The 20,735-nt window shown below is 41.2% G+C and overlaps 1 protein-coding gene across 1 annotated transcript in view; it reads left to right on the top strand.

Moving 5' to 3' along the window:
• Positions 1 to 5,675: 5,675 nt before the first annotated feature.
• Positions 5,676 to 20,735, top strand: part of LOC126983117 (uncharacterized protein DDB_G0285917-like) — a 33,652-nt gene continuing 18,592 nt past the window's right edge. The window contains 1 exon segment of the mRNA XM_050835614.1: positions 5,676 to 5,840. Within this exon segment, the coding sequence (XP_050691571.1) occupies positions 5,676 to 5,840 (165 nt within the window).

Below are 20,735 nucleotides of genomic sequence, written 5' to 3'. Positions count from 1 at the left end.
AAAAAGTTACGAGAAAAAAGTCGCATTAAAAAAACACAATACACACACACACAACGGAAGAAAAACAGCCCGCATGAAAAGAAAAAACAAAGAAAAACAAAACAAAACAGGATCGGGGCAGTCGTCACCTAACCCACACAGCTGTTCATCCTCTCTCTCGATGCTGGTCGATAATTGGGTACCTGGGGAAACCTGGGGGAGGGTACACTGTGGTAAACCGGACGTCACGGTACTCGGAATAAATGGCACTGGTAAAAAATGGCACTGAAAAAAATGGCACTGAAAAGGCAGCGGAAAAAAATGGCACTGAAAAAATGGCACTGAAAAAAATGGCACTGAAAAGGCACCGAAAAAATGGCACTGAAAAAAATGGCACTGAAAAGGCACCGAAAAAATGGCACTGAAAAAAATGGCACTGAAAAGGCACCGAAAAAAATGGCACTGAAAAAATGGCACTGAAAAAATGGCACTGAAAAAAATGGCACTGAGAAAAATGGCACTGAGAAAAATGGCACCGGAAAAAAATGGCACTGAAAAAATGGCACTGAAAAAAATGGCACCGGAAAAAAATGGCACTGAAAAAATGGCACTGAAAAAAATGGCACCGGAAAAAAATGGCACTGAAAAAATGGCACGGAAAAAATGGCACTGAGAAAACGGCACCAGAAAAATGGCACTGAAAAAATCGCACTGCAAAAAATGGCACTTAAAAAATTTAACTTAGAAAAATGGCACTTAAAAAATGGAACTGAAAAAATGGCACTGAGAAAAATGGCACTGAAAAAATGGCACTGAGAAAAATGGCACTGAAAAAAATGGCACTGAGAAAAATGGCACTGAAAAAATGGCACTGAAAAAAATGGCACTGAAAAAAATGGCACTGAAAAAATGGCACTGAAAAAAATGGCACTGAAAAAAATGGCACTGAGAAAAATGGCACTGAAAAAATGGCACTGAAAAAAATGGCACTGAAAAAATGGCACTGAAAAAAATGGCACTGAAAAAATGGCACTGAGAAAAATGGCACTGAAAAAATGGCACTGAAAAAATGGCACTGAAAAAAATGGCACTGAAAAAATGGCACTGAGAAAAATGGCACTGAAAAAAATGGCACTGAGAAAAATGGCACCGGAAAAAAATGGCACTGGAAAGAAATGGCATAGTTTTCCTTTTCCATTATTTTCCTTTCTTGTCTTCTCCTTTCCTTTCTTCCTTTCTTGTCCTCCCTTTCCTTTTTTCCTTCTCCTCCTTCCTTTCATCGTCTTTTCCCTTCCTTGTTTTCCCTTTCCTTTCTTCCTGCTTTCATTCCTTCCATTATGTGTCTGCTTCTTCTCTTTCCCTGTTATCACATTCTCCCAGTAATCTTAATCTAACTTTCCTTTCCTCTTTGCCTTTTACCTCATTTTGATTTTCCTTTGTCTTTTTTTTTGTTTTTCTTGAGTCTTCTGTTTTCTTCCTTTCTAGATTCCTTCTTTACTTCTCCTTCGCTTTCTTTCATTTCATTCATCTTTTTTTCGTTTTCTTTCCGCTTCTTGTTTTCTTCTTTCTTTCTTTCATTCCTCCGTCCTTATGTTTATTTCCTTCTTTCTTTATCTATTTCCGTTTCACATTTCCTTCTTTCTTCCTTTCTTTCTTCCTTATTACTCATTTCATTCACTTTTTTTTCTTTCCGCTTCTTGTTTTCTTCTTTCTTTCTTTCTTTCCGCCTTTTCTTTCTTTATTTCCGTTTTTCGTTTCCTTCCTTCTTCCTGTCTTTCTTTCTTACTCCTTTTTCTCTTTCTTTCTTTTTTCTTTCTTCCTTCCTTCTATATTCCTGCCTCTTGTTTCCTTCTTTCTTTCTATCTTTCTTCCTTTCTTTTTTCTGTTCTTCCTTCTTTCCTTCTTTATTCCTGCCTCTTGTTTCCTTTTTTTTCTATCTTTCTTCCTTTCTATATACTATTTTCTTCTTTTCTTTTTTCTTTTCTTCCTTTCTTTCTCTCTCTTCGCCTCTCGCTGTTTCCTTCTTTGTCTCATTTCCAAATTCCGTCCATTGGTCTTGCCTCTAATTTCTCGAGTTTCTTCCTTTCCTTTATTTGCCTTGTCGCATTCCGTCCAGATGCGCTCTCTCTCTCTCTCTCTCTCTCTCTCTCTCTCTCTCTCTCTCTCTCTCTCTCTCTCTCCAGTCTTTTCAAATCTTCTATTTTTATTGGAGCAAATTCCTGGGTCTGAAGATGGAGGAGGCGAAGGAGGAGGAGGAGGAGGAGGAGGAGGAGGAGGAGGAGGAGGAGGAGGAGAGTAAAGCACACAAAAGCACTGCATTGTCAAGGTCTAAAGGCTACTTCATCTCCTTCATCCTCCTCCTCCTCCTCCTCCTCCTCTTCCAATAACGGTGGAGGGGAGGAGTGGAGGAGCAGAACAGGGAGAAGGGTTTGGAGAGGCGATTGGCGAGGAGGAGAAGGGGAGAGAAGTGAGGGAAGATTAGGAGGGGAGGAGGAGGAAAGGGGAGAAAGGAGAAGGGAGGGGAAGGGAGAGGAGAGGGGAAGGAAGGGGAAGAGAAGAGAGGGAAGGGAAGGGGAAGGGAGGGGAAGAGAGAGAAGGGAAAGGGAAGGGAGGGGAAACGAAGGGAGGGGAAGAGAAGGAAGGGGAAGGGAAGAGAAGGGAGGGGAAGGGATGGAATGAGAAAGAGGGGAAGGAAGGGGAAGAGAAAGGAGGGGAGGGGAAGGGAAGAGAAGGGAGGGAATGAGAAAGAGGGGAAGGAAGGGGAAGAGAAAGGAGGGGAGGGGAAGGGAAGGGAAGGGAAGGGAGGGGAAGGGAGGGAATGAGAAAGAGGGGAAGGAAGGGGAAGAGAAGGAAGGAAACGAGAGGGAAAGTGAGGGGACTTGAAGGGGGAGTGCAGGTCAGAAGGGGAAGGGAGGGGAAGGCAGGGGAAGTCAAGGTCAGATATTGAGGGGAAGATGATATAGGTAAGGGGAAGGGAATTATGGGGTTTGGGAAAGGCGAGGAAGGGGAGGAAGGACCGTGGGAGGGGGGTCAAACTAACTCAGGGGGCGGGGGGGGTAGTTCCTCAGGGGAGTTTCACAAGGACTTAAGGGCCATTTGACGCGCTAATCCACAGCAGAATACGTCCTTGGTAGCGAACTGAACAATATTATATCCTGTCCCTCATACCCCTGAGGCCTGGGATGCTGGGGGGAGGGGAGGGGAGAAGGGGGAGGGGGAAAGGGGAGAAGAGAAGGGTAGGAAGAATGGAAAACGAGGAGAGGGAAGGAGAGAGAGGGAAGGGGAGGAGAGGGAAGGGGAAGGAGAGGGAAGTATATGGGGAGGGGAGGAGAGGGAAGTAAATATGTAAAATGAGAAGAGGGAAGATGACGGAAAGAAGGGGAGAAGATGGGGAGGGGAGAAAAGAGAGAAGTAAAGGAGAGGGTAGAAAAGACGAGGACAGGGGAGGAAAGGGAAGAACGAGAAGGAAGAGAGAAGGAATGAGAGAAGAAGAGAAAGAAAGGAAAGAAGTGAGAGATAGAAGGAAAGAAAAAAAGAGTGGAGGAGAGGAAAGAACAGGAAGGAAGACAAAAGTGAAAAGAAGGAAGGAGATAAAAGATAAGATTGAAGAAGAAAGAAAGAAACAGAGAAAGAATAACAAGTGGATAGGAAGGAGAAGAGGACGGATGAGAGAAAACAAAATGATGATGAAACAAATGAAAAAAAGCAATAGAAGGGAAAAAAAGGAGGAAAAGAACAAAGGGATGGTAAAAGGAGAGGAGGAAAGAGGAAGAAACAATGGAAAGGAGAGAGAGAGAGAGAGAGAGAGAGAGAGAGAGAGAGAGAGAGAGAGAGAGAGAGAGAGAGAGAGAGAGAGAGAGAGAGAGAGAGAGAGAGAGAGAGAGAGAGAGAGAGAGAGAGAGAGAGAGAGAGAGAGAGAGAGAGAGAGAAAGGAGAGACGAAGGGGCGTGCCGGGAGAGAATTAAATATTTCCTTCAACCTAATGTGAAGGCCGTGAAATTTTAAAAGGACATCTTGTGGATACGTCAGGTGGAAAACACGGCCACTAATTACAGGTGAGATTATTATTATTATTATTGTTATTATTTATTATTATTATTATTATTATTATTATTATTATTATTATTACTACTACTACTATTGCTACTGCTACTATTACTACTACGATTATTATCGGAGAGAGAGAGAGAGAGAGAGAGAGAGAGAGAGAGAGAGAGAGAGAGAGAGAGAGAGAGAGAGAGAGAGAGAGAGAGAGAGAGAGAGAGAGAGAGAGAGAGAGAGAGAGAGATCTAATTACAGCAGGGTCGAGATATCCACCATCCCCCCCCCTATAATATCTCCTCCTCTCTCCCTACCCCATCCACCACCTCCACTTCATTCCGAGTCGCCACAGAATTCCTCCACAGACCTTCCGGAAAAGGAGAATTTCTGGCCCAAATCCTCAATATGAAAAAGCTAAAAACGTATATATAAAAAAGCGAAGAAAACCCTGACCCCCAAAAAGCGACGAATAAGGGAATTTTCAACGCCGCCAAGACGCCCCGACACGCGCGCTTTTTTACGGCGCCCCGAGATCGTTGAGGTCATATTTCATTAGTCATTTTTTTTTCATTTCGTCTTATTCATTCATAGGAGTTGAGGGAAGTGAATGAATGCGTTGAGTTCCTGAAGGAGAGGAGAGGAAGGGTGGCGGAACGGTTTGCACGAGAACGTGGTGATCCGGAGACCCACGTTCGAGACACCTGACAGTTTTTAATCGCTGAGTGGCGGAGGGCAGCTCACATTTTTTTTTTTTTACGTCTACGCCTATAGCGCCAGTAGGCTTGCTTGAGGGGCCTGGATGGTAGTCGGCCCCAGCCCGTATTGGCGCAGGCAGGTGTTTATAGTGGCGCCATCTTCTCTTGGCTCATGCTGCCCCCCCGGAACTCGTTCTTGACTCGCTTGGACGGTTTCCTCTAGAGTCCGGGTTGATGGGTGGTCTTCAGGACACCATGTGGGTAGTTTTAAGCCACTCGGCGGTGACTGAAAAATCCCAGGTGGTAGCGTGGGGATTCGAACTCGCGTCGTCCATCACGTGGTGAATGTGGACCCAGCACGCTACCACTCAGCCACCGCCTACCCATACTACTCTTCTCACGTAAATGACTGCTCTTTCGGCCACCTCTTCGGATTTTTTACAGGAGCAGCGAGTAGCGGGCTTTTTTTTACAGTTTCCTTTTTTTTGTGCCCTTGTGCTGTCTCCTTTGCTGTAAAAAAAAAAAAAAATAGGCTGAAGGGCTAATGCGACGGATATGAGCATCGAGGCCACGCGCAGCTATAGCGTGTGCTCGTAACTTTACTTACTAGAGAAGCATCCAAGCAGCAGGGGCTAAGCAGCGACACATATAACGGCGCCACTATAAATATAAATTGGACCGCGCCACTAAGAGTCTGGGTCCAATCTAAAAAAAAAAAAAAAAAAACCCGGTAATTGGGAGTCCTTATAACCCCCCCCCCCCCCCCCGCAAGTCAATAGGACCTGTTTTTTTGCCTCCTCTCATCCTATTTCAGTTAAAGAACATGATTTATATGAAGGACATACACTGACTTCCAATGAGCTAGACTGACATCCTATTTCAGTTAAAGGATTATACTTCTGAGGTCCTACGAGCTAAGCTGACAGCCAACCAAAACTAGGACTCAAGAACCGTAGCAGGATGGCAGGATATCAGGCCATCAAAGAAGAGTTCATCCTTAGAGACCTTCCCTTGCTGTCCACCCTCCAGGCTTCAGACAGCGGCCAGAAGGATCATCTGGACACAGGCAGAACTTATAGGACACACACGAGGGCACTGAACCACAATGGGACGTGTGATGGTGAGGTAATGGATGAAGGGGGGGGGGGAACGATGGGTAGGGAGAGGAGGCACTGAGGATGAGAATATCAGTGAGGATGGGGAAGAGAAAATGGGGAGGGGGGGGGTCACTTGGAAGCTGGGGTGAAGAGGGTTAAAGCAAGGGTGGCTGGGGAGAAAAGGAGTGGCACTGGAGTCAAGGGGAGTGCCAGGAAGGAGGAAAAGTGGAAGGGGGTTGGCACTTCGTAAATGGGGGAGAAGCACTAAGGGGTAAGGGCGCCAAGGGGAGAAAGTGGCACTGAGGTTAAGGGGAGTGCCAGGGAGGAGGGGAGAAGAGAGAAAAGGGGTGTCACTTGGGAATTAGGGGAAAAAAAAGGGTAAGGTAAGGGTGCCAGGGGAGAGGGTGGCACTAGGGTAGAGGGGAGTGCCAAGGGAGTGCCAGGAAAGAGGGGAGGAAGGTAAGGGGGGCGGCACTTGGGGAAATGGGGAGAAGCTGAGATGAAGAGGTTAAGGTAAGAGTGCCAGGTTAGAAAGAGTGCCACTAGGGTAAGGGAGAATGCCAGAGGAGAGAAAGAGGGGTCGGCACTGGGGATTTGGGGAGAAAGGAGGGTAGGTAAGGTTGCCTAGGGAGAGAGTGGCACTGAGGTAGAGGGGAGTGCCAGGGACAGGGTCAGGGAGGGGGAGTGCCAGAGTGAAGGGGGTCAGGGAGGGGGAGTGTCAGAGTGAAGGGGGTCAGAGAGGGGGAGTGCCAGAGTGAAGGGGCTCAGGGAGGGGGAGTGCCAGAGTGAAGGGGGTCAGGGAGGGGGAGTGTCAGAGGGAAGGGGGTCAGAGGGGAAAGGTGCCAGAGGGAAGGGGGTCAGAGGGGAAGGGTGCCAGAGGGAAGGGGGTTAGGGGGGCGGGGAGAGCCAGAGAGAAGGGGGTCAGGGGGGGGGGTGCCAACCAGCGACAAGAGGCAGAAGTAGTTGAGGGCAGGGGGGCGGGTCGGGTCTCAGTGCCTCGCCGCCTCAGTCACCCGCGAGACACCGTACAGATCGGGTCACGTCCGCCGCTCCTCGCCAGCAACAAGTTAGTTTCGGGTGCCGCCGCCGCCGACACGCCAGGACGGAGAACACGCCCGCACCTCCACTTCCTCCCCCTCGCACGCCCACCTACACGCCCTTACCCACGCCCGCAGCAAGAAACGCAGAGAGAGAGACGTCGCGGTGAACTTCAAGACCCAAAACCAGAGTTGAGGTGTGAAAAAAAGAATCTCTCGGACGTACTCTTGAGAAACTTTCCTGCCGGGCTGTTTTTGTTTCACCGTTTTTTTTTTCTTTTTTCTTTTCTTTGCGGCGTGTGTGTGTCCGTGGCGCCTGTAGCAGCGACCACCACCACCACCACCACCATGATGACTAGAGGCCCACGGCGTTAAAGGGACGGGCAGGTAACAACGCCACACGCACACACGCACACACGCAAACTTGTACACACACACACACCAAAACGCACACGAAGCCACGAACACCCTGAGAAACTGAATGAAATAACTGAATACGAGAAGAAACGCAGAAAGAAAGTAAAAGAAGAGAAATAAAACTACGAAACCCCCAAAAGAAGAGAGAGGAAGGAGAGAGGAAGGCGGGGAGAGAAAAAGACCCTAAGAGGAGAAACGGAGGAGAGGAAAAAAAGAGAAAGAGATAAAGAAAGAGAGAAAGGAGTACAGAGTGTATGTGAGGGGGAGAAGTACTTACATTCCTCCTCCTCTTCGTCCCTCTCCTCCTCTTCCATCCCCTCCTCCTCCTCCTCCTCCTCCTGATTCCGGTGGAGGTAAAAGGGTGGCCCAGGGCTCCAGCTAAGCCGCCTTACCTGCCGAAGAGATGGAGAGTAACTCAACAGGTAAGCTAATTAACGTACCTGGATTGGGGAAGATTTTCTCGCCCCCGTTCACTCTATTTGCTGAGATTTTAATTAACGTGTTCCCGATACCTGTGTCCGTGGGAGGGTGGGGGGGGGGTGAGGGGGGGGGAGTGTGAGTGTGTGTGTGTGTGTGTGTGTTTGTGTGCGTGAGATATAAGTAGATAGATAGATATAGATAGATAGATAGAGAGATAGAGATAGATAGATAGATAGATAGATAGATAGAGAGAGAGAGAGATTGCATATGAATCACCAAAGAACATGCCTGAATATTCGCCATAAAGAAAATATCACACACACACACACACACACACACACACACACACACACACACACACACACACACACGCACACACGTACACGAAAACAACTAATAATTAACACACAAAAAAAAACAAGGAAAAAAACAAACAAGAAAGTCCGATGCATACATTTAAATCTTCTTTTTATGCCACGAATTATAAAGAAAAAGGAAACTGATTATAATTCTCATTTACCTCAAGATTACGCGAATTAATGAATGCTGTCACTCTGTCTGGGAGAGGGAGAGGAAATTTATTCACATGCTAATCATTCACTCTTCTCTTATCCTCTTCCGTTCGCTGCAGGGGAGAGATAAAGAGAGAGAAAGGAACCATATCATCATAATCGTTCCTCTTTTTCTTCTTCTTCTTCTTCTTATAATTAGTATTAGTATTATTTGTTAAGGGAACCATATCATCATAATCGTTCCTCTTTTTCTTCTTTTCTTCTTATAATTAGTATAAGTATTATTTGTTAAGGCAACCATATCATCATAATCGTTCCTCTTTCTCTTCTTCTTCTTTTCTTCTTCTAATTAGTGTTAGTATTATTTGTTAAGGCAACCATATCATCATGATCGTTCTTCTTTTTCTTCTTCTTCTTTTTCTTCTTATCATTAGTATTAGTATTCTTTGTTATGGTTGTTTCTATTTTTATCATCTCTGGCGATAGTAGAAGTAAATTAAGTTGTTAGAAGAAAGAGGAAAGGAGCGGAAATAAATAAGAAATAGAGGAAAAAAAAAAAAGAGGATATGGAAATAGAAAGAATATAATGAAGTTCTCAGAAGAATTGAAAAAGGAGCGAAAAAGAAATAGAATAAAATAAAATAAAGAAACGGAAGATATAGAAAAAGAAAGAATATATATAATGAAGTTGTTAGAAGTAAGAGGAAAGGAGCAGAAAAAAATAAGATACAGAAGAAATTAAATAAAGAAACGGAAGATATAGAAAAAATATATATAATGAAGTTAGAAGGAAGGAGAAAAGTGGAAAAAAATAAGAACTAGAAGAAATAAAATAAAGAAACAGAAATAGAAAAAGAAAGAATATAATGAACTTGTTAGAAGAGAGGAGAAAGAAGCGGAAAAATAAGAAATAGAAGAAAATAAAGAAACAAGATATAGAAAAAGAAAGAATAGAAGGAAAAATAAGAAAAAGGAAATAAAAACAACGAAACAGAATATATAAAAAAAGAAAGAATAGAAGGAAGGCGATGTAAAAGATGAAGCAGAAAGAGAAGAACAGTGATACCAAAACAATACTAAAGATAACAAGACCAAAATTGATGCCAGATAAAAGAAAAAAAAAAGACAAATAAAATAATCAAAACAATATCACGAGAAAAACAAAACAATGATCTCAGGAGTAAAAAAAATCAAAAACACTAAGAACAATGATACCAGATAAGAGGAGATAAAAAACAAACAAGACAAACAGGAAAAAAAAAACAAGCAATACTGAAAGGCAAAAACAAAACAAAACAATGATACCAGATAAGAGAAAGGAGATAAAAAAAAATATAATAATACACAAGAAAGACATTGATACCAAGAAAAGTGATATAAGACAATCACAGAGAAGAAAAGTAAGTAAAAGAAGGAAGATAAAAAACAAAGAAACAAACAACACAGAGAAATCAAAATGCACTTCTCTTCACAACATCATCTCTCCACATCTTCATCTCCTCACACAACATCCCTACATAGCAGCATCTCTCCATACATCATCATCTCTCTTAACGCAACATCTTTCCACCATCATCTTTTCATAGTTCGTCATCTCTCCACACACACACAGCATCTATTCCAACATCATCCCTCTACATCTCATCTCCTGGTACAGCATCCCTTCACACCTCATCTCCAGCTAATCATCGCGGGAGAAACTTCGAAGAATGGAACACACCTTTTTCGCGCCCAACTTTTAATTGAACGCAAGCACCGCCAAAGAGTTCGAAAAAGGACGAAATTATAACCAAGGATAATAGAGAAGAGAACGGAGAAAAGGAGCCGACGAGGAGGAAAAAATGAAGGGGAAAAAAAGGTTGATTGTGTGTGTGTGGGAGTCTGATGATGGTAGAAGAGTAGAAAAGATGAGAATAGAAAGAATGGAAGGAAGGATAGGCAGGAAAGAGATGAAAGGATGGATGGATGGAAGGAAAGAAGGAAAGAGAGAGAGAGAAGAGAAAAAAAGAAGGAAGAAAGAACGGATTGCTGGGTTTAAAGTAGAAAGGAAAGAAGGGAAAAGAAAAGGATGGTCTAACGAAGGAACGGAAAAGAAGGAAAGAAAAAAAATGAGTAAATGAAGAAAGGAAATAATAAACCAAGGAAGGAAAAAATTAGGTAAAGATGGAGGGAAGAGAAAGAAGAAACGGAAGAAATGTAGATAAGGAGAAAAGAAAGAAGATGGATGGAATGAAAAAGAGAGGAAAGATGGAATAAAGGAGGAAATCGACACTCCCACGAAAAATAAAAATAAAATAGACGAGCCAGAACACAAACGATAAAATGTCAAATGGGAAATAAGAAAAAAAAACATACTGAACAAAAATATATCAGATGACATTTACGACAAAAGGAACACGAATAGAAGCCCCCCCCACACACACACACATACGCACACACGCAAAAAAATGCCATAGAAATCAAAGAGAGACAAAAGAATGAATAGAACAAAAAAATCCTGCCATACAATTTCAACAGACGAACGAACGACAGAAAAAAAAAAAAATAAAAAGAAACAGAAACAAAGAAAACAAACTGACGTAACATACACGCAAAAGTAAATGAAAGTAAAGAAAAAGAAAGCAAGTAAAAAAAAAACAAGAAACAAAAAAGAAACGAGACAGGCAGGACAATAATATAAACATCGTGTGTGTGTGTGTGTGTGTGTGTTTTAAGACAGGAATCATCGCTACACGTCCTGTTTATAGTTGTAACCATGGATCTTATCACACTCACACGCACACACACACACACACACACACACACACACACACACACACGTACCCACCCCAGCGCCATAACAAAGTCCAGACACGCACACTGGTCACCAACACCACCACAATAACACCACAAGGAGAATGGGACAGGTGACACAAAGGTGAGAACGCCAATTAACACCTGAGCTTACCTGTAAAGAGAGAGAACCCCTTAATTACACCTGATATTTACCTCTATTACCACCTGTGAATGAAAAGTTAACTGTGTCTTCTCCTCACCTGTGTTTCACCTGGAGACCTAATTTTACCTGTTCGTTACCTGGATGATCACTAATTAAAGGGGTCATGATTACCTGGAGGTCATATATATTAACCTCCTATCTTCACGTCACCTGCATATCACCTGGACACAATTTTACCTGTTCGTTACCTGGATGGTCACTAATTAAAGGTGTCATTGTTACCTGGGAGTATTCTATATTATTCTGCTGTTACGTGGAAGTCAGAAGTTATCACCTGTACCGAGAAACACCTGGCGATTTACCTGTAACGCACATAAGGTACAATATACGACGCTGATTGCTTTGTCTTTAATTCCATCTTTTGTTTCGTCTTACCTATCCTTCTTTCATTTCTTCTTTCTCTTCTCTCCATCCTTACCTAATTTCTTCCTTCCTTGCTTTAGTATTTCCTTCCTTCATTAGAGAGGTCGGTAGGAAGGAGGAAAGGATGAATAGAAGGATACAAGAAGGAATAGAAAGAAGGGAGATGGATGGAATGAGATCTAGTCTAACCCTTCCCTTACCTGACAAATCACTTTCATACAGAGATGCAAATATTCGTAGGGAGATTTTAGCTTACGGTTGATTTTGAGATTGAGTTACATGTCGCTGATCAATAAGACCAGCTAGATGTACAACCCGCTTCCCTCTAGGATCAACCGCATTCAAGTAAAGAAGCAAACATGATATTAGGATTTTGTATTAGTTTACGGTCAAATATAACGCAAAATTAACTGGCTTAAGACCAGTTAATTGACCTCTCTTTGGCTACTCCTCTGTACTCTATTCAGGGGCAGTAAGTAACGGGCTTTCTTCTTTAATATTGTTTTCTTTTTCTTTTTTACGCCCTTGAATTGTCTCCTTTGCTGTAATAAAAAAAATACCAGATGACCTCAATGAATCCCACTGTTCTTACGCCACGATAGAATAGTCAAAATAGCAATGTTGTCTTTCCATATCAGTGACAAATCTCTCCCACATCTGCCTCACGCCTGGAACCAATATTAACTTTAGAATGAATCCCACTGTTCTTACGTCACGATAGAGTAGTGTAAATAGCAATGTTGTCTTTCCCTACCAGTGACAAATCTCTCCCATATCTGCCTCACGCCTGGAACCAATATTAACTTTAGAGTAGAGAGAGAGACAGAGACAGAGATAAAAGTTAGCGCGTTCACAGAAACTCCTCCAAAACTCATACGTTCATAACTTTAGGAAGACTCAATCTCCCCTCACAGCAACCAATGGAAAGTAAAGAAAGGCTAATATATGGATGCAAATCAAGCTACAATTCGTAACTATATACCTTTCACAACCCTCTACCTGTCACCACTATACCGACCACAAGCAGGCAAAAAGGACGATAACCCACACATATTAATCAGCGATGAATTTATATCTGCACAGCGCGACGAGCCTCCACCCGCCCGGCCAATGGAAAGCGTTAAAACGAAATACCCGAAATTTTCACGCGGACGCGTTCGTGAATCACCCAAACCGGATATTGAAAACCTTTTTATTCGTTCAGCGGCGCCGTTCCCGAGAAATGTTCAGCGCTCAAAAGGAAATCCCCATGAAAGTGTGTTAAAAGTGATAGGAATTACTTGAAAACTCACGCACTCACGCACACGCACACACACACACACACACACACACACACACACACACACACACACACACATATGCACACACGCAAACACGTCATTGCTCGATTATAAGATGTTTCAGCTCATATAGAGAATTAAATAACCTTGATTTCGACACGCCAGATTCATTTTTACTCATGCATGCTTTCTTTCCTTCCTTCCTTCATTCTCTTTTTATTTTTCCTTCTTTCCTTCCTTTCTCCAATCATTCGCATTCTTCTTTTATTCATCAACTCTCTATTCTTCCTTCCTTCCTTCCTTCCCTCTTTTCTCTAACCATTCACATATCTCCCTTTCTTCACTAACATTCTATTCTTCCTTCCTTCCTTCTCTCCTTTCTCTAACCATTCGCATTCTCCTTTTCTTCACTAACTTTCTATTCTTCCTTTCTTCCTTCCCTCTCTTCTTTAATCATTCGCATATCTCTCTTTCTTCATTATCTCTTCCCATTCTTCCTTTCTTCCTTCCCTCCCTTCTCTAATAATTCGAATATTTCCTTTTCTTCATTAACTTTCTATTCCTCCATTTCTTCCTTCCCTCCTTTCTCTAATAATTCGCATATCTCCCTTTCTTCATTATTTCTTTCTATTCTTCCTTCTCTCTCTTTTCTAATCATTCCCTTCCTGTTTAAGCCTTCTTCCCACCCACCCATCCTCCCCCTTCCTCTCTTCCTTCCTTCCTTTCCGTGTGACGATATCAGCTGAATCTAAACACACACTAAAACGACCTGTGAATCGATAAGGCACAAACAGAGGGCCAAACAAAAGTGGTCAAAGAAACACCCGCAACAAGCTGGCCATGTAAAGTAAGACTGAAGTGAAGTCTCTCCCTCCACTTCCTCTCCCCGCACGTTAAAAAAAGAATGGTCCAAGAAAGTTTCGGTGATGTCTTGATGTCACCCGACTCGAAGTGTTGCAGCATAAATTTTCGTGAACGTTTAATACCTGGATTTCTTAATAGTGTATCTACCTGTGTTTTGACGTGTAGGAAATTAGAGAAAAAGAAGAAGAAGGAGGAGGAAGAGGAGTAGAAGAAGGAGAGGAAAAAGAAAAAGTATGTACCTGTGTTTTGACGTGTAGGAAATCACAGAAGAGGAAGAAGAAGGAAGAGGAGTAGAAGGAAAAGGAGAGGAAAAATAGAAAGAATCCACATGAAAATCAGACTAAAGAGAAAATGATAAAGAAATATCTAAAAAAAAAATGAATAAAAAAAAGGACGAGTGTGAAATGACAGGAGGCGAAGAAGGAAAAAAACATACACATAAAAAAATTAATAAAAGAAAAATGGACATAATAAAATAATACATAAAAGGAAAAGAAAAAAAAGGAAGTCCATGAAATCAAAGTTCAAGTACAAACTAACAAACCAAAATAGCGCCCTTAACCTTCACCTATATTTCAACATTCCTCCATAAAGAGCTACAGGTTAACGACACACACACACACACACACACACACACACCTGAATCACACCTGAATTCTCACCCACACTTGTACACAGATCTACCTCTCTCTACCTTTAACATACCTGAGCTTTTTAACTTTTCATACTTTTCCATACTTTATACATATTTTTATTTTACTTAACTTTCTACTTTCTTTACTCGCAGTTTACTTTCCATACTTCTCACCCACACCTGTACATAAATCTACCTCTCTCTACCTTTAACATACCTGAGCTTTTTAACTTTTCATACTTTTTCATACTTTATACATATTTTTATTTTACTTAACTTTCTACTTTCTTTACTCACAGTTTACTTTCCATACTTCTCACCCACACCTGTACATAAATCTACCTCTCTCTACCTTTAACATACCTGAGCTTACTTACTTTTCATACTTTTTCATACTTATACATATTATCATTTTACTTTACTTTCGGTTTTCTTTACTTACACCTGTATATCGATCTACCTGTCCCTACCTTGAACATACCTGAGTTTTTTTTTACTTTTTTACGTTTTCTTACTTTTTCATACATTCTTTACTTTTACTTACGTTTACTTTTTTTTACCCATACCTGTAAATCTACCTGACGCTACTTTTAACACACCTGAACTCTTTACTTTTTACTTTAATTTTCATACTTTTATACTTTTTTATACATTTTTTTTTACTTTTATTCTACTTTTTACTGATTTAATTCACACCTGTACATAGATTTACCTGTCCTTACCTGCCTACCTGTCTATCTGTTGCTCGATCTCAAAGAAGCAAGAAAATAAATTATGCTTAGAAGAAACACATTTACTCATTAAGAAGCAAGATTAACATACGAAAGTTTCTATTAAAATTACCCATACCTTAAAATCTACTTGTCCCTTCCTACCTTACTAACGGCGCTCCGTCTCAAAGAAGCGATGAGTGTGCGCAGAAGAAACCAAAATAAAGGAGCAAATTGAGGAAAATGAAGCAGAAGAGAAAGGTGGAAAAAGACGAAGGGGAAGAAAGTAAAAGAGAAATGAAAAATACGAAAAAGAAGGAATAGGGAAGAAGAGATAAAATTAAGACCATGAAAGCAAAATAACGGAGCAAATTGAGTAAGATGAAGCGTAAAGGAAAGGCGAGTTCGTCCAGGCGAGAGGCGAAGATTAAAATGACAAGAAAACGAGATGATGATGAAAGTTGAAGAAGTAGAAAATTAAAGTATAAAAAGAAAGAAGGAAGGTAAAGAGAAGCAGAAAATTAAACCGAAGAGTAAAGAAGAAAAGTAAAGAGGAATGTAGAAGAGATGCAAAAGAAGGAGAAAAAAAGGAGAGTAAATGAAAGAGAAAAACAGATGAAAAAAAAGAGGAAAGTAGCAGAAAATCAAAGTGGAGAAAAAGAACGAAGGAAAGAAAAGAAGAAAATTGAGGGAATGAAAAAAAGATGATGAGGAAAGTAAATTGAGAACGGAAAATGCGATAATAAAGACGAAGTAAAAGATGAATAGGAGGAAAGTAAGATAACAAAAAGTGATGTAAATAAGGAAAAGAGGGAAGCAATAGAAAATAAAAATAATGTTAAAGAAGATGAAGAGGGAAGAGAAAATATCGATGAAAAAGGAAAATATTAAAATGAAGAAGACAAGAAAACAATGCAGAGAGAAAAAAAGAATGTGAAAGTAGGAGAAAAAAAAAACACTACAAACAACGAAAAGAAAGAAAATAGAAGGATAGTAATTATGAAAAGATGAAGAGGGGGAAAGTAAAAAAAGAAAACAAGGAAAACAAGAAAAAAATAGAAAACAAGTAAGAAAAGGAGAAACAAAAGCAATCTAAAATAAAAAAAAGAAAAGCGGAAATATGATAAGAGAAGAAATGACAAAAAAAAAAAAAAAGAAACGAAGAGAAAGAAAGAAAAAATAAAAGGATAGAAATTAAGAAAAGTTAAAGAAGGGGAAACTAAAAAAAAGAAAATACGAAAAAGAAGAGAAAACAAGAAAGACGAAAAACAGAGAAAACAAGGAAGAAAAGAAGAAACAAAACCAATCTAAAATATGAAGAAAAAGTGGAAAAATGATAAACTAAGGGGATGAGGGAATTAAATGATGATAAATTAACGAAATAGGGGAGAAGAAACAAAAGAAGCAGAGGAAGCGAAGCGAGAGAACAAGAGAACAAGGAGAGGGAACAAAAACCACAAAGAGAGAGAGAGGGAGAGAGAACCGAGATTAACATAAGGTGGTGATGATGATGATGATGATTGACGAGACCAGTTATTAAAGGAGGGGAGAAGGGACCGTGTGTGTGTGTGTGTGTGTGTGTGTGTGTGTGTGTGTGTGTGAGGATGTGGGTTGGTGTGAGAGATTTTGACGGTCTCTCTCTCTCTCTCTCTCTCTCTCTCTCTCTCTGCCACAAATTTAAACGTTCAATCCACTCTTTCTTTTTTTTCTTTTTCTTTTTCTTTCCACGCCGCCGCCCTCTCTCACTTCCTCCTCCTCCTCCTCCTCCTCCTCCTCCTCCTCCATTCAACCTCAGTAAAGGAAGTTGAACAAAAGCAAAGGAAAATAACAAGAGTTCACTTCGATGTGTTCTGCAGTGACGTGGAAAAAAATATATATCGCCTCTGTGCGTGCGTGTGTGTGTGTGTGTGTGTGTGTGCCGAGTCAACCCTTGAGCTCTTTGGTATAAAATGTGTGTAAACTCTCTCTCTCTCTCTTATTTTTCTTACGTTTTTTATATCGATTCCTTCCTTTTCCATTCCCTTTTTCTTCCTTTCTTCATTCTCTCCTTTCTTTTTTCCTTCCCTCTCTTCCCTGTCTTCTTTAATCATCCTCTTGTTAAAAACTTCTTCCCACTCTCTTTCACTTCTTCCTTCCTTCCTTTATTCCTTCATTCGTTCATTCTCTTTTCCTTCCTTCGTTCCTTCATTTCTTTCTTTTTAAATCATTTACTTTTTGTTTGTGCCTTTTTAACCCCTTTCCTTCCTTCTTCCTTCCTTCTTTCTATTCTTCCTTCTTTCCTTCCTTCATCCACTTTTCTCTACTTATCCCTTTCTTGTCTGTACTTTCCTCCCTTTTCCCAACTTGTTTCTTTCCTCCTTCCTTCCTTCCTTCTTTCCTTCCTTCTTTTGTTCCTTTCTTCCTTCCCTTCCTCTCTTCTTTATCCATCACTTCCCTCTTTGTTCCTTCTTCTATATTCCCTCACGTCCTCTCCTCTCTCCCTCATTTCTTCCTTCCTTCCTTCCTTCCTTCTTTCGTTCCTTTCTTCCTTCCCTTCCTCTCTTCTTTATCCATCACTTCCCTCTTTGTTCCTTCTTCTATCTTCCCTCACGTCCTACCCTCTCTCCCTCATTTCTTCCTTCCTTCCTTCCTTCCTTCTTTCGTTCCTTTCTTCCTTCCCTTCCTCTCTTCTCTATCTATCACTTCCTTCTTTGTTCCTTCTTCTATCTTCCCTCACGTCCTACCCTCTCTCCCTCATTTCTTCCTTCCTTCCTTCCCTCCCTCTCTTCCTTCTTTTCCCAGCGACAATTTCTGCTCGCTATGAACAATTTGAAGGAGGGAAAGTTGCTTCGACAATCACGAACTTGAGGCAAATTTTGAAGAGGATGAAATACAAGGAGGAGGAGGAGAGGACGAGGAGTAGGAAAGAGGAAAGAAGGGAGGCGAAGTAGGAGAAAGAGAAGAAAGATGGGGTATAGGAAGAACGAAGTGGAGGGTGGAAAGAAGGAAGGAGATACGAAATAATTGATGAAACACGAGAGATGCAGGATAATTAGAGGAAGGGAAGAAAGGGAAGAGGGAAAGAAAGAGAAGGAAAGAAGAAAGGATAAATGAATAGAAGAAACACAGGGAATACAAAGAAAGAAGAAGAGGAAGAATGATACAAAAGAGAAGAAATGACACAGAGGAAAGAAAGTAGAAAGGAAGGAAGAAACGAAGGGAAGAGAAAAGGAAACAGATAAGGAATAAAAAAGAAAAAAAAGGAGAAACAGAGAAAGGGACGAAAAGAAGAAAGAGATGAAGTAAACAAAAGGACTAAAGGAAGAGAGGAAGAAAGGGGAGAAGGAAGGAAAAAATAAAAAGGGAGAAAGGAATAGAGAGAAAAGGGGGAAAGGGAAGTAGGGAATGAAAAAGGGAAATAAAGGAGGGGCTGAAGGAGAGAGAGAGAGAGAGAGAGAGAGAGAGAGAGAGAGAGAGAGAGAGAGAGAGAGAGAGAATCGAAAGTTAGGAAGGAGCAGATGGATGGAAGGAAGGTTTGAGGGAAAAAGGGAAAGTGAGGGAAAAAGTTTCGTATGAATTGGAGAGAGAGAGAGAGAGAGAGAGAGAGAGAGAGAGAGAGAGAGAGAGAGAGAGAGAGAGAGAGAGAGAACCTTCGTCCCTCCTTACCTCTCATCTCTCCGCCTCCTCCTCCTCCTCCTCCTCCTCCTCCTCCTCCAGGTCTTCCTCCAGGCTACACACACTCTTTACACTGGCAATAAAGACTAAAATTCACTTAAAAACTACTAAACTCTCGACCTTATGACCTTTACAACCCTAATGAGAAATTGAGACCCTTTTATTATTTTCTACACCTCTCTCTCTCTCTCTCTCTCTCTCTCTCATATTTACACATTAATTAATTCTTTCTCGTTTATATTGTTTTTTCCTCCTCCTCCTCCTCCTCCTCCTCCTCCTCCTCCTCTTCTTCTTCTTCTTCTTCTTCTTCTTCTTCTTCTTCTTCTTCTTCTTCTTCTTCTTCCTCCCTCCTCCTCTTCCTCCTCCTCCTCTTCCTCCTGATCTTAATAGGAATTTAGCATAAGGTTATCAATTCCTGTGAGAGAGAGAGAGAGAGAGAGAGAGAGAGAGAGAGAGAGAGAGAGAGAGAGAGAGAGAGAGAAAGGGGGGGGAGGGGTCAGGTACGTGCCGATCATAATATTAATTTTTTCTTCCCTCGGGGGTTTAAATACCTGAGTTACCCGTTCGGAAGAGGAGGAGGAGGAGGAGGAGGAGGAGGAGGAGGAGGATTAGTCAGAAGGAACGTACGAGGAAAGTTCTAATTATGTTTACCTCAAAAAGTTAATTAAAGTCGTATTTTTGATAACCTTTCAATTTTAAAAAAATTTTTACGGGGCGGAAAAAAATATGTATTGTTTTTTCGTGAGTGGGAGGTACTTTTTGTGAGGGTGGGAGATATTTTTCGTCCCTCTCACAACAAATATTTTCCGAGTCCACAAAGGAGTTTAGTCAAGTTCTCATGTGTGTTCTTCACGTTCACGGTGCAAAAGCCTTGTCAAGTTATCACTAGGGTCATGAACACTACCCTTGGAAACTCTAATACAACAGCCTCTACGAAAGCCTTGTCAAACTATCACTAGGCTCAAAAAACTACCCTTGGAGATACTAACATATTAACACAACCTTAACGAAAGCCTTGTCAAACTATCACTAGGCTCAAAAAACTACCCATGGAAATACTAACACAACCTCTAAGAAAGCCTTGTCGAACTATCATTAGACTCATAACACTACCCATGGAAATACTAATACAACTTCCACGAAAGCCTTGTCGAACTATCATTAGACTCATAACACTACCCATGGAAATACTAACACAACTTCCACGAAAGCCTTGTCAAACTATCTCTAAGCTCATAACACTACCCATGGAAATACTAACATAACCTCTACGAAAGCCTTGTCAAACTATCACTAGGCTCATAAAACTACCCATGGAAATACTAACACAATCTCTAAGAAAGCCTTGTCAAACTATCACTAAGCTCATAAAACTACCCATGGAAATACTAACACAACCTCTACGAAAGCCTTAACAAATGCGGTATGTTAGCTTTGTAATGTTTGAGAATATGGACTTTAAAATCCGATTTCTTTTATATATATACAGAGATGGAAAAAAACTATATAAAGATTGATAGATAAATAGATAAATAGAAGGTAGGCGATAGATTAATAGATATTCAAGCAAACATACATACTTACATACATTTATACATACATACACACACACATACACACACACAAACGCAAAACAGATGGGACAAATTTAACATTAGGCCCTTAATGCACACACACACACACACACACACACACACACACACACACACACACACACACACACACACACTCACACACACCGAAACACGATATCTACATGTGTTGGTTTGATTGGTAAGTACAAACTCTCTTCTGACACTCCCCCTTCCCCTTCTATCCCCTCTCCCTCCCTTTCTCTCCCCTCCCTCCCTCCTTCCCTCCCTTCCTTCCTCCTTCCTGTTCTTCTTTCCTTCCTTGCTTGCTCTAGATTTATCCAGTACTCTTTTGTTTTTATTTTTTGCTTCTTCCTTCCTTCAATCTTTCCTTCTTTCTCTTCTTCCTTCATTCGTTCCTTCTCTCCCTCCTCCTCTTCGTTTTCATTCTCTTCCTTCTTCC

This window comes from Eriocheir sinensis, chromosome 53 (assembly GCF_024679095.1).
Source record: "Eriocheir sinensis breed Jianghai 21 chromosome 53, ASM2467909v1, whole genome shotgun sequence".
Lineage (NCBI taxonomy): Eukaryota > Metazoa > Arthropoda > Malacostraca > Decapoda > Varunidae > Eriocheir > Eriocheir sinensis.
This window is presented reverse-complemented; position numbering and strand designations above follow the sequence as displayed.